This window comes from Babylonia areolata, chromosome 25, assembly GCF_041734735.1.
Source record: "Babylonia areolata isolate BAREFJ2019XMU chromosome 25, ASM4173473v1, whole genome shotgun sequence".
Classification (NCBI taxonomy): domain Eukaryota; kingdom Metazoa; phylum Mollusca; class Gastropoda; order Neogastropoda; family Buccinidae; genus Babylonia; species Babylonia areolata.
In genome coordinates this window covers 15,582,730-15,595,911 of record NC_134900.1, presented here as the reverse complement: position 1 = coordinate 15,595,911, position 13,182 = coordinate 15,582,730, and the positions used below count along the sequence as shown (strand labels likewise).

Below are 13,182 nucleotides of genomic sequence, written 5' to 3'. Positions count from 1 at the left end.
TGGGAGGGTGGAGGTGGCGTGGGGGTGAGGGTAGGGGTGCTTTGTCACTGACGTGAAGCGATGATATTCAAAAAGTGGAAAGAAAATATAAAAGAGGAATGAGAGTGATACGATAATGGTCTGTTATCATTCAGCTGGATCTTTCGTTTCTGGTAATCATAGTATCTCCAAGTCGTGGCTGGGTGGAAAGATAATTTGTCAACGTCCTGCCTGCGAAGAGGAAGCCCATTCAAGACGGATAAGAATGCTTCATAAACTAATGTGTTATTATATTCACTATTAAATCACTAATTAGATATTGAAACAAAAAAGTGACGGGCGCAATAGCCGAGTGGTTAAAGCGTTGGACTGTTAATCTGAGGGTCCCGGGTTCGAATCACGGTGACGGCGCCTGGTGGGTAAAGGGTGGAGATTTTTACGATCTCCCAGGTCAACATATGTGCAGACCTGCTAGTGCCTGAACCCCCTTCGTGTGTATATGCAAGCAGAAGATCAAATACGCACGTTAAAGATCCTGTAATCCATGTCAGCGTTCGGTGGGTTATGGAAGCAAGAACATACCCAGCATGCACACCCCCGAAAACGGAGTATGGCTGCCTACATGGCGGGGTAAAAACGGTCATACACGTAAAAGCCCACTCGTGTGCATACGAGTGAACGCAGAAGAAGAAGAAGAAGAAACAAAAAAGTACTATCGTACATTGTGAGAAACCATGTCGGACCCTACATCTCTCTCTCTCTCTCCCTCTCTCTCTTTCTTTCTTTCTCTCTCTCTTTCTTCTTCTTTTAAAAAAAATGTTTTTCCTCTAAATTTTCTCTAATACTTCTGTTGGGAAAAGACCAGAGACCAGCCCCGATAACAAAGGATACACTTCCGATAAAAGAAAATAAGGTGGACTTGTCCCCAACCCCACCTCCACCATCACAAACACACGCGCGCGCGCACACACACACACGCACACACACACACATACACGCGCGCGGATTCTCTCAAGCGAGACAGGGGAACGAACATACTTTATCGTCGCCCCCCCCCCTACCCTCCATCCCCACCCCCCATACAGTTTGTCACATGGAACTAGAAAGCATTGGATTGCCAGACTGAGTGTGAAATTGACCAGAAAGCGTAGGGCTTGCCTAGAAACCGCTGGTCTGACAAGCGTGTTGCGACAGAAAAAAGCTGGTCATGTTCGTGGTGAACGTTTGACAGATCGTGCCCCGGTCGCTGTCACTTTGTTCTGACAGTTCGTGGAAGACTGCCGCTGTCATTTCCATAATTACATCAAGTGCCTGACCTTGACCCCCGCGTCCCCACTCTACCCTCACCCCACCCACGCCATCCTCACACCACCCTCACCCCACCCCATCCTCTCATCACCCTCATCCCCACCCTCACCCCATCCCACCCTCACCCCATCCTCACACCACCTTCACCACCCCCACACCACCCTCACCCACCCACCCTCACACCACCCTCACCCCATCCCATCCTCACCCACCCCACCCTCACCCCACCCACCCTAACACCACCCTCACCCCACCCCACCGTCACACATTCCCCCCCGCCCCCTTCTTTGCCATTCAGGCACCCATTCTTTTTGTTATTGTTGCTTTTGGTTTGGTTTTGTAGATGTGACAGTTTTGAGTTGACGTGGTTGATCATTTGCATGGTTTGACAAAAAGTCCTGATATGGCCATGTGCGGTCGGCTGGACTATACTACAAGCAACAAGAACAAGAACAGGCAGCCATACTCCGTTTTCGGCGGGTGTGTGCATGCTGCGTATGTTCTTGTTTCCATAACCCCACCGAACGCTGACATGGTTTACAGGATCTTAGGGGGTTCAGGCACTAGCAGGTCTGCACACATTAATATGTTGACCTGGGAGATCTTCGGAACAAAATCTCCACCCTTGACTTAACTTCGTAGGCTGACGTCATACTTGTTTTTCTGGGCTCAACCTTCGTTGTTGTTTTTGTTGTTGTTTGTTTTTTGGTTGGCTGGTTGGTTGGTGTTGTTGTCTCTTTGTTTTTAGGGGGTGGGGGGATTCGTGAGATCGTTATCGTTGCTCCCCCTCCCCACTCCCTTCCCCTCCCCCAGAAATGAGAATTGGTTCTTGCGTGTACGTATCGATTAAAGCAAGATGAAATTAAGTTCTAGCGTGCATGTATCGATCAACCATCCCGCCCTTGTTTGTGTGTCTGTCTGTCTCTCTCTCCTCCTCTCTCTCACACCCCCTTTCTCCTTTCTGTCTGTCCATCCTCTGTCTGTCTGTCTCTCCCTCTCTCACACCCCCTTTCTCCTTTCTGTCTGTCCATCCTCTGTCTGTCTGTCTCTCGCCCTTTCTCCTTTCTGTCTGTCTGTGTCTGTCTGACCCCCTTTCTCCTGTTTGTCCATCCTCTGTCTATCTGTCTCGCCCTTTCTCTTTTCTGTCTGTCTGTCTCTCACCCCCTTTCTCCTTTCTGTCTGTCCATCTTCTGTCTGTCTGTCTGTCTCTCGCTGTCTGTCTGTCTCCATCTCTCTCTATATATATTTCTCTCCCTCTCTTCCCCTCTCTCTCCCTCCCTCATTCTCCCGACAGTTTCTTTCTTTCCCTCTATCCTCCCTCTCTCTCTTCCTCTTTCTCTATATCTTTCTCCCGCTCTCTCCCCCTCCCTCTCACTATTCTCCCGACCCCCCCCCCCCCCCTCCACTCTCTCTCTCCCTCTCGTATGCAATCACGCACGTACGCACACATGTTTGCTCATACTCCGCTCCTCTGCTTCCTCCACCAGAGACTCCAGACCGCACACACAACAGAAAACAGGAAATGCCGCAGACCTGTCAGTGATGAAGCCTCCCAAACAAGCCACGACCTCTGTCATATTATCTTCTGACAGATCGTGCGGACCTCTGTCCTTCTTTACCCCCCCCCCCCCCCCCACACACACACACACACCCCTTGCCCCTCCCCCCCCCCCCCACCTCCCCAATAGAATCTTCTTTATTTTTCTTGTCCCTAAAATGAACGAAATATCAATGATGTCGATATGGATCATAATACATTAAGCTTAACAAAAAAAAAAACCCAGCAAGTTACCCAGTTCTGATTCAGTCTGGTCTGAAACCCAGCTTACTGCAATGACAACAACGATAGTAATGATCTCGATCTCGATCTCTCTCTCTCATTTCATATATACATATCTGTGTGTGTGTGTGTGTGTGTGTGTGTGTGTGTGTGCGTGTGTGTGCGTGCGTGTGTGTGTGTGCGTGTATGGATCAGTCCGCACAGTCTGACACCTTGAAACTGAAACTAGACTAGTAATGAATAATAATCATAATCATAATTAAAATGCACCACTGTGTGTTTCCTTACTGATTTTCAAAGTGCCCTCGCTCGCAAATGCAGATCGCGCACACAGAGCTGATATACACAGGACAGGGCCTGGTAGTTTTCTGAACAGAGCGAAACAAGCGGTGATGTTTGTTTTGTCATTGTTGCCTTTTTTCTGTGTGCTTAGAGTTGACTTAATCAAGAATTTGCGCCTTATAAATATTATTATCAGTAGTATTTTTTATATATTTATCTATTATTTTTCTTTCTTTTTTTCATTTTTTTGTCAACATTTTTTATTCAGACAAAGGTTTACAGATACAGAATTTATATGTTTTGTGCATTAGAAAGTATAGGGTTAAATTTTTGTTTGTCCAGTTGTTTGTTTTTTGTTGTTGTTGTTTTGGGGGTTTTTTGGGGTTTTTTTTTTTTGGGGGGGGGGGGTTAATTTTTTTTTCTCAAGGCCTGACTAAGCGCGTTGGGTTACGCTGCTGGTCAGGCATCTGCTTGGCAGAAATGGTGTAGCGTATATGGATCTGACCGAACGCAGTGACGTTTCTTTGAGCTACTGATACTGATACTGTCTAGCTTTACTGCCCAATAGGAAGTGTTCGTTTGTTTGTTTGTCTGTTTGTTTGGTTTTTTGGTGAGATGTTGTTTTTGACCCAACTTCACGAATCAGTGCGCTCTTTTTTTTTTCTTTTTCACAGCATATCTCGACGTTCCTCGGTTATATGCACTTACCGAGACGTCGTGGTTTAAAGTCTGTGATGTTGCATGTATAAATGTATGTATAAATGTCGTGTCCGACAATGACCATCACAACAGCAGAGGAGGTAACTGCTGTCCCGACAATCTGGGCTGGAATTTGATTATATTAGTGTCTTGCCCAAGTTGCATCCCCACTCCCTCGGTCAAGAGGGTTTTTAGGACAGTCGGCGTTGGGATGGTTCCCAAAGGCCAACTCGTCCCCCAAGGCTGCAGCACGAAGAGCCAGTGCAGTTTTGCCTCCTAGTTTGAGAGTCATCGTCCTTCACAAAAGACTAAGCTGTAAATGATTTCCCATTGTAATGGAGAAACCATTGATCCTATAGCTCTCACTTTTTGCTGTTGCTCCAAATGTGAGCTTATGATCATGTTGTATAGTTACAATAACCGCATGGGAAGACGAGAATGTCAATCCCATTTAGTCTTGGGGTTCTCTTTCTTTCCCTGAAGACCCAGAGAGGTAGGCAGGATGCTAGTCTTTTAAATTAGTGGAGTGATGGCCTAGAGGTAACGTGTCTGCCTAGGAAGCGAGAGAATCTGAGCGCTCTGGTTCGAATCACCGTTCAGCCGCCGATATTTTCTCCCCCTCCACTAGACCTTGAGTGGTGGTCTGGACGCTAGTCATTCGGATGAGACGATAAACCGAGGTCCCGTGTGCAGCATGCACTTAGCGCACGTAAAAGAACCCACGACAACAAAAGGGTTGTTCCTGGCGGCAAAATTCTGTAGAAAAATCCACTTCGATAGGAAAAACAAATTAAAAAAAACTGCACGCAGGAAAAAAACACAAAAAAATGGGTGGCGCTGTAGTGTCGCGACGCGCTCTCCCTGGGGAGAGCAGCCCGAAGTTCACACAGCGAGTATTGCTTTGCACTAAAGGAACCCACATCAATTCAGAAGCGGTTGCTTTTACAGGACCGATCGATTAAGCAATGTACTTTCTGTCCCGTTGTGCATTGCTGTGACATTGCTATCTGTAATAACTTGTTGAATGAACAGGAAATTATTTTTCCTGTCCATTATATCGATTTTGGTCTTTCTTCATTTCGAACAGCTCTGCCTGAAGAATGGGAAATTCCCGCAATGGTTTTTGTCACAAAGATTCCAGAGAGCAGCCTTCCATCGTTGTGGACTATCAGTCCCAGACTGGTAGGTGGAAAATATTTGTTTGTTTTGTAAATCATGCGCTATTTATTACCTTTTTATCATTTATACCCCCCAAAAAAAATTCACAAAAACGAAACTTAAGAAAGAAATGAACAGGTCAAGACTTTCGGGCTAGAGCAGAAAAACGGGAACATGGAAACCGAGAACAGGAAATGAGAAATGTATTGAACCCCCCCCCCCCCCCCACCCCACCCCATCCCCCTTTTTTCTTTTTCTTTTTTAATTTATTTATTATTCTTTTTAGCCCTTTCACCGCCAGTCAATTCAGAGTGCAAAATTCCCTTGTGCTATAAACACAGAAAAAAAAGGTGTCTAAGAATAGCTGGTGATTCCCCTTGTGATGTGTAGAAAATATGGCCTATCTTACCACCGAACATAAAGAGCAGTAGGTTCATGGATAACAGACCCATGATCTGATCACCCTTCTGTGACATGGGTCCTCCACCTAGCTGCTGCATAGTAAATGCGAGTTTGGCATTCATAGGGTTAAATACACCCGCCTTTATCATTTTTTCACGAAATAGAAACCTGACCGTGTCTGACACCATTAGCGGAGCCGGAAGAGAGAGGGAGAGGGGTGGGGGTGGGGTTGGGGGGGGGGGGCTTACAGCTATTCTGTGGGGTTCACCAACGGCCGCGGAAATAGTTTTTCTCTTTGTGACAGTTAACTGCAATACAATGCATTATAATAACCACAATTCATCATCATCAGAAGAAGAAAAATATGTGTGTGTGTGTGTGTGTGTGTGTGTGTGTGTGTGTGTGTGTGTGTGTGTGTGTGTGTGTGTGTGTGTGTGTGTGTGTGTGTGTGTGTGTATGATTACCGTTTTCTTTTGCCTCCTCTCTCTCTCTCTCTGTCTCTCTCTCTCTCTCCAGTATTTTCTCCTTTTTCCCACCACCTGTCTCATAGCATCCCACGGCTGACGTCTTGTTAACACTGGGTGGGGGTTGTGGTGATGTGTGTGTGTGTGTGTGTGTGTGTGGAGAGGGGAGAGAGTCGGGTTCTCAAAGGACCACACAACCTGTCCGCCAGAAGGCATCACGTGACTGACAAGCTGTGGTGGGGTTGGCGGACCACGCGTGTTCATGGGGGGGTAATAGACACGTACAAATATAATGAGGCCATCGAGCCGTTCCTTCTTGTCTGGGAATGGGTTGTGGGTGCGGTGGTGATCTCGCCACGTCGTGAGATGAAACAGACAGGAAGAACGCTGGAAAATAGTTTGTGTGGGTGATTTCTTTCTTTCTTCTTCTTCTTTGTCTCCTCCTCCTCCTTCTTCTTCTTGTCTCCTCCTCCTCCTTCTTCTTCGTATCCTCCTCCTCCTTCTTCGCATTCTTCTTCATCACTTTCTTCTTTTTCTTCTTGTTCTCCTCCTCCTTCTACTTCTTCTTCATCTTCTCCTCCCCCTTCTCCTCCTTGTTATTGTTCTTCTGCTCCTCCTCCAATTCTCCTTCTCCTCTTCCTTCTCCACCTCCTTCTTCTTCTTCCTCCTACTCCTCCCTCTCCTGCTTTCTTTCTTCTTCTTCTGCTCCACCTCCTTCTCCTTTCTTTCGTTTTTTTTTTCTTCTTCTACTACGTCTTCTTCGTCGTCTTCTTCGTCGCATTCGTGTTCGCGTTCACTGTCACTGTCATACCACTTAATCCACACCAGGTGATAAACACAGCTGTCATCTCCTGGTCCAGTCGGCTAACGTGAAGCTGGGTCCTCGGTGGAAATACAGCTGAACGCGTGCCGGATGCCGTTCATCTTGGTGAAGGATGAGGGCAGACACCTCTCTGAAGAACAACGATAAGTTGCATGCCTGGTCTTTTCTTTTCCCAATGCCCGCGATGCATTGACATAAGTTCAGATACGTAAGGCCACGTCTACTCTAAAAGTATAGCCATCCCATACAGGAGAACGCGTCTGCTCCAAAATTATTGCCCTTTCCTTTTCGCTTCTCTTCTCTTCCCCCTCATACTCTCTGTCCCTCCCTCCCTCCCTCCTTCCCTCCCCCTACTTCCAGCTCCTGTCCTTACAGAACCAACACAACACAACACAACACAACACGACACCAGCAGCCGAGCCAGAAGATCCCCCAACTCAAAATCGTTCAGCAGCAGCAGCAGCTTTTACAGTGCAGTGCAGTGTATCGCTAGATGATACAGATCGACAGACAGTTTATTTATGTATCGGACCTTTCCCCCAGGGCTTGCTCGGTCCCTGAGCCTGAAGGGAACACGACTTGTCTGACAAGACAAACTCCTCCCCTCCCCTCCCCCCATGCCCCTGCCACGCCCTCCCCTCACCCCAGGTCTTGGCGGCCTTCCCCCCATGCCCCCCCTCACACCCTCCCTAGCCTCCTCTCTCAACCAGTCACGTCCATTTTTTACCTCCCGGATTGTGTGTGGGGGGGGGGGGGGAGTATGTGTGTGTGTGTGTGTGTGTGTGTGTGTGTGTGTGTGTGTGTGTGTGTGTGTGTGTGTGTGTGTGTGCCCAGACATGATGATGACCCAGGGGTTGTTATGGCCCTTTGGGGATTGCCGGAAGTGGGACGGAAGGTGAGTGGGGTGAGGACTTCAGGGGGTACATGGGTGTGATGAGTGGGGCCGCGGTGGAGCGGGGCGGTGGAGGAGAGGGGAGGGTATGTGTGTGTGTGTGTGTGTGTGTGTGTGTGTGTGTGTGTGTGTGTGTGTGTGTGTGTGTGTGTGTGTGTGTGTGTGTGTGTGTGTGTTAGTTCGGCTTCTACGTTTCCTCCGAAGCTGATATATCAACCACATTCCCAAGTCATCGTTTATTCATTACAGATCGACCTTGTTTTATTTGGTCTGGTTTTAGTTTAAAGCATATTCAATTTCTGTTGAATCTGGACTTCAAAACATACACGCACAGACATGCACACAAACGCGCACGCACACGCTTACTCACACACGCGTGCACATGTGTACACACACGCAGGCGCGCGCGCACAAGCACGCACACACACATGCGCTCTCTTTCTGTCTCTTTCTTTGTTTCTCTGTTTTTCTATCTCTGTCTCTCTCTTCCTCTTTCTGTGTGTGTGTGTGTGTGTGTCTTTCTCTGTTCCTCTAATTCTGTCTCTTTCTCTCTCTGTTTCTTTATCTCTTTCTATATGTCTATCTCTCTCTCTCTCTCTCTCGTTCCTTCTCTCTCTCTCTCTCTTTCCCTCTCTCAATCAATCAAAGCCCGATTCTCCTGCATCATGAAAATTGCGGTCATCATCACAACACCCGACCCCCTCAGACTCACACGGGGCTTTGCTTTTAGGCCATGGCGGTTAGCTCCTCACAAAACACTGAGGCCCACACTAGAGAGCAGAGCCCTGAAAAGCCCACCTCATTCTCCGTCATGACCCGAACAGCGAACAAACACTATACTGTCCTGTCCATGGCTGATACCGCCTCTCCACCAGCCGTTGTGGATGATGATGTCAATATTCATCCATTTTCTGCTGTCAGGGATGAGGGTCGAGAGAGAGAGAGAGAGATGGGGGATAGAGGGGTTGTGGCGGCGGGTCGGGGCGAAGGGGAGTAGGGGGACGTGGGGAGAGAAGGGATTCTGTTGTTGTCAGGATGAGGGCTGAGAGAGAGAGAGAGAGGGGGAGGGAGAGGAGGGGATAGAGGGGTTGTATGTGGGGGATAGGGGGCGGAGGGTCGCAGTGGGAGGGAGGGGGGGGAGGGCGTGCGGAGAGAAGGGATTCTGCTGTCAGGATGAGGGTTGAAAAAGAGAGAGAGGAGGGGATAGAGGGGTTGTGTGTGAGGGGTTGGGGGGCGGAGGGTCGGGGGGAAACGTGGGGAAAGAAGGGATTCTGCTGTCAGGATGAGAGTTGAAAGAGAGAGAGAGGAGGGGATAGAGGGGTTGTGTGTGAGGGGTTGGGGGGCGGAGGGTCGGGGGGAGACATGGGGAAAGAAGGGATTCTGCTGTCAGGATGAGGGTTGAAAGAGAGAGAGAGAGAGAGGAGGGGATAGAGGGGTTGTGTGTGAGGGGTTGGGAGGGCGGAGGGTCGGGGAGGGAGGGGCGGGGGGCGTGGGGAGAGAAGGGATTCTGTTGTTGTCAGGATGAGGGCTGAGAGAGAGAGGGATGGAAGGGGTGGGTGGGTGGGGGCGGGGGGGGGGGGGGGAGGATGAGAAGGGAATACTGAGCGTACTTAGTACAGAGAGGACGTCCTTTGCGATAATAGACTTTTTTCTCTCCGTTTTTTTTTTTTTTTTCTTTCTTTCTTTTTTCTTTTTCCCCTGTTTGTTCTTTCTTCTTCTTCTTTTCTTCTTCGTCTTTTTCTTTCTTTTTTTTCTGTCTCTTGTCTCTACCTAACTCCCATCCCAACCTTTCTCCCTCCTTCCAGAGAAAGAGAGAAAAGAAAGGAGGAGGATGGAGAAGAGGAGGGTGGAAGGAAGAGAAGGAGAAGAAGAAGAAGAAAAAGAAGAAGAAGAAGAAGAAGAAGAAGAAGAAGAAGAAAGTGAATACTGGGCATTCACAGAGATGATGAAGATCGTGATAATAGATTCTCTTCTCTCCCCCCCCCCCCCCCCCTTCCTTTCCTTTTTTTCTCTCTCTCTTGTCTCGACCCTTACCCCGCCTCTCTCCCTCCTTTCCTTCCTTCCACAGAGAGAGAGAGAGATAGAAGGGAAGACTGGGCATAGATAGGACGTCAATGGTGCTAATAGATTGCTTTCTCTCTCCCTTTCTGGGTTGGTTTGTTTGTTCTTCATCTCTCTTTCTTTTTCTTATTTTTTCTTACTTTGTCTTGTCTCTACCCTCCCCCGCCCCCCCCCCCCTCCTCCCCGCCCCCCACATCTCTCACCCCCTCCCCGTAACTCTCCACCTCCACCACCATCCTATTACTTGCTTCTCGTTTCTGCCGCCCCCCACCCCACCCCCAACCCCCGCACCCCCAATCCCTTCCCTCTTGCAGTTCGCCTCGTGTTGATACTTTTATGACAGATTCACGGCAAGGGCTGTCTTTGCGTGTCTGCACACACACACACACACACGAACACACGCAGCAAACCCACACACGCACGCACACACACACACACACTCACAGACACACACACACACACACACGTAAACAGGATTCTGTGGATATGTTTGCATACATGTATGATGCGATGAAAGTTGACGGAGCATGACGATCCCATTGGTCGTCCCGATAGTGATCGTTCGTGCAGAGTGCAAAAGTTCTTCCTCTCCCCCGCCTCCCGCCCCCCTCCCTCATCAGTCCTCCCTCCCCCACTACACCCTCTCCCTTTCTCCCTTCTCTCCCTCGCTGTGGCCTGTGTGGTCCGACTTACTATATAAAGTTTCAAGCTGACGGAAATATATTATGAATATATATATATATATATATCTTTTATATATCATATACATGTAGACAGATCTCTGTGTGTGTGTGTGTGTGTGTGTGTGTTACTTCATCAATTACGATTGTATTTCAATTTGTATTTTGTACAAATAGATATAGAAATGCATAAATATATTTTTAGATAGATAGATCTGCGTGTGTGTGTTGAGTATTATATCATCAATTACGATTGTATTACATTTTCAAATATATTCTTCTAATACAAAAAAAAAAAAAAAAATCTACTTTGAATGCAAAATGAGAACTGTACATTTCACGGGTATATACGAAGTATGCATCTCACACATTATAATCAAGTTGGAGAGAGACAAAGAGACAGACAGACAGATAAACAGAGACACACAGAGAGAGAGAGAGAGAGAGAGAGAGAGAGAGAGAGAGAGAGCACATTAAACCAATCGAGAACAGGGGGCACAGGGGACCGGAAACAAACAAAAGGTATCACAGAAGAAGAAAAATAACTAAAAACCAATAAAGCAATCATAGACGTGGGCATTGAAAGAATGTTGTTTTTTGTTGTTGTTTTTTTAATCAAACCTCTTGATGCAGGATTTTGTGCGGTGGGTGGGGGTGTATATTTCGTTGTGTAAGATTTTTTTCATTTCAGATCGAAGACTATCTGAATTAAAATCCGAACCTCCTTGACCCTTGGTTCAACCGGAGTGAAAGAGATAACTCCCAAACACGTTTTCTATGTCACTGTGAAAGTAAACAGAAGGTAAAAAAAAAAAAAACTTTTTTTTTCCTATTGGATTGCTGACTCACCAAACTACTAAACACCCTCGTCAAGAAATATACTTAACAACAAGAAAAACAAAAATGAATAAAGTAAATGAATATCTTTTTTTTAAGTGCGAGGGACAACAAAAGAACTGAAATCGAAAACCCCTTTAAAAAAAAAAAAGTGATTGATACTTGATCTGTCCACACACGAAGGCATACTGCACACTCAGCCCTATCAAGTCTGGCCTTAAAACCCACCTCTTCCCAAAATAGCCTCCCTTCCCTGCCTCTTCCTTGTCTTCAGTTTTTTGGGGTGTTTTTTTTTGTGTGTGTGTTGTTTTTTTTTGGGGGGGGGGGGGGGGGGGGGGAGGGTTATTAGAGTTATGCATGCGTTTTGAATGATTGGTGCGAAAGCGCTTTGATTTGTCTCTTCACCAGATTCAGTGCTATATAAGTATAATAATAATAATAATAATAACAATCGATATTTTCACACATTTAGCAAGATCAAATTTTCACACTTGTCAATATTCACTTAAAAAGAACAACAGCAACAAAAATAAGTAAATATATTTCTAAGGGGGCGGGGGGGGGGGGGGGCAGGATGGGGGGGAGACATAAAAACAAAAACATAACAAAAACAACACGGAAACCTAAAACGACCTACGAAAAAGTGACTGAGTTGACACATCGTTTTCCACTCACACTCGAAGGCACGCATACTCGGCATTTGCACACCGCTTGTCGAGAACATACTTAACAAGAATAACAAGAAGAAAATAAGCACATAAATCTTACAAAGAGGGAGAGAGAAAAAAAAACAACAATCAATCAAACAAACAAACACGGAAACCCAATCCCCCCCCCCCCCCACACACACACACAAACCGAGTTGACACTTGGTCTCCTTCTCACACTTAAAGGCATACTCGACATTTTAACACTGGTCAAGAATACACGTAAGAAGAACAACAAGGAAAAAAATTAATAAGAACCTAAATGGTTTTTAAAAGAAAACGGGGGAGATATAAAGACAAATAAACAAACACTTAGACCCACCCCCCCCCCCCCCCCCCAAAAAAAAAAAAAAAAAAAAAATGAAAGGAGTTGACACTTAGTCTTCTCGAAGGTATACTCGGCATTTTCACTCTTGTCAAGAAAAAAACCAAAAAAAACCCCAACTAAACAGACATTTAAAACGGGGGATGGGGAGGGAGAGATTGAAACAAACAAACAAACAAACACACACACACACACAAAAAAAAACAACAACAACAAAAACACGGAAACATAAGCACCACACACACACAAAGAGAGTTTTAACTTGACACTTAGGGTCTTCTTCTACTTACACTCGAAGGCATACTCGGCGTTTTCGCTGCCGTCGACCGCCAACAGAACCTTCCTCTCAGCTGCAGTGGCTGCCATCGCAACAAACCTCTCCCTCAAACGGCGACCAACAGACAAAACACAAACCCGATGGTGACTTGACTCGCCAAACTTGTAGGGGGCAAGAGACACTCCCTCCGTTCCACGCTTGTGTATCCTCCTCACACCACCACTGTTGCTGCTGCTGCTGCTGCTGCTGCTGATGATGACGATGTGCTGTGCTGTGCTGTGCTGTGCTGTGCTGTGCTCGTGGACTGATTGCCTGCCTGACTGTAGCGCAGAAAGCAGCAGGCGTTGTTGCTTCTGAGTGTGTGTGGTGGGGGATGCGATTATGATGATGAGATGGGAGTGGGGGGGAGGGTTGGGGGAGGAGAGGAGATGTTGAAACGCGCACACACACACACACATGTATTTATTTTTACACACACACACACCTCCACCCCAACCTCCACGACCCC

The 13,182-nt window shown here is 47.0% G+C and overlaps 1 protein-coding gene across 1 annotated transcript in view; it reads right to left on the bottom strand.

Moving 5' to 3' along the window:
- The window catches only part of LOC143299800 (putative universal stress protein SERP1273), a 132,025-nt gene extending 119,099 nt beyond the window's left edge, over nt 1-12,926 (bottom strand). The window contains exon 1 of the mRNA XM_076613241.1: nt 12,688-12,926. Within this exon, the coding sequence (XP_076469356.1) occupies nt 12,688-12,763 (76 nt within the window). The 5' untranslated portion in view covers nt 12,764-12,926. The remainder of the gene's footprint in view (nt 1-12,687) is intronic.
- Between the last annotated feature and the right edge of the window lie 256 nt (nt 12,927-13,182).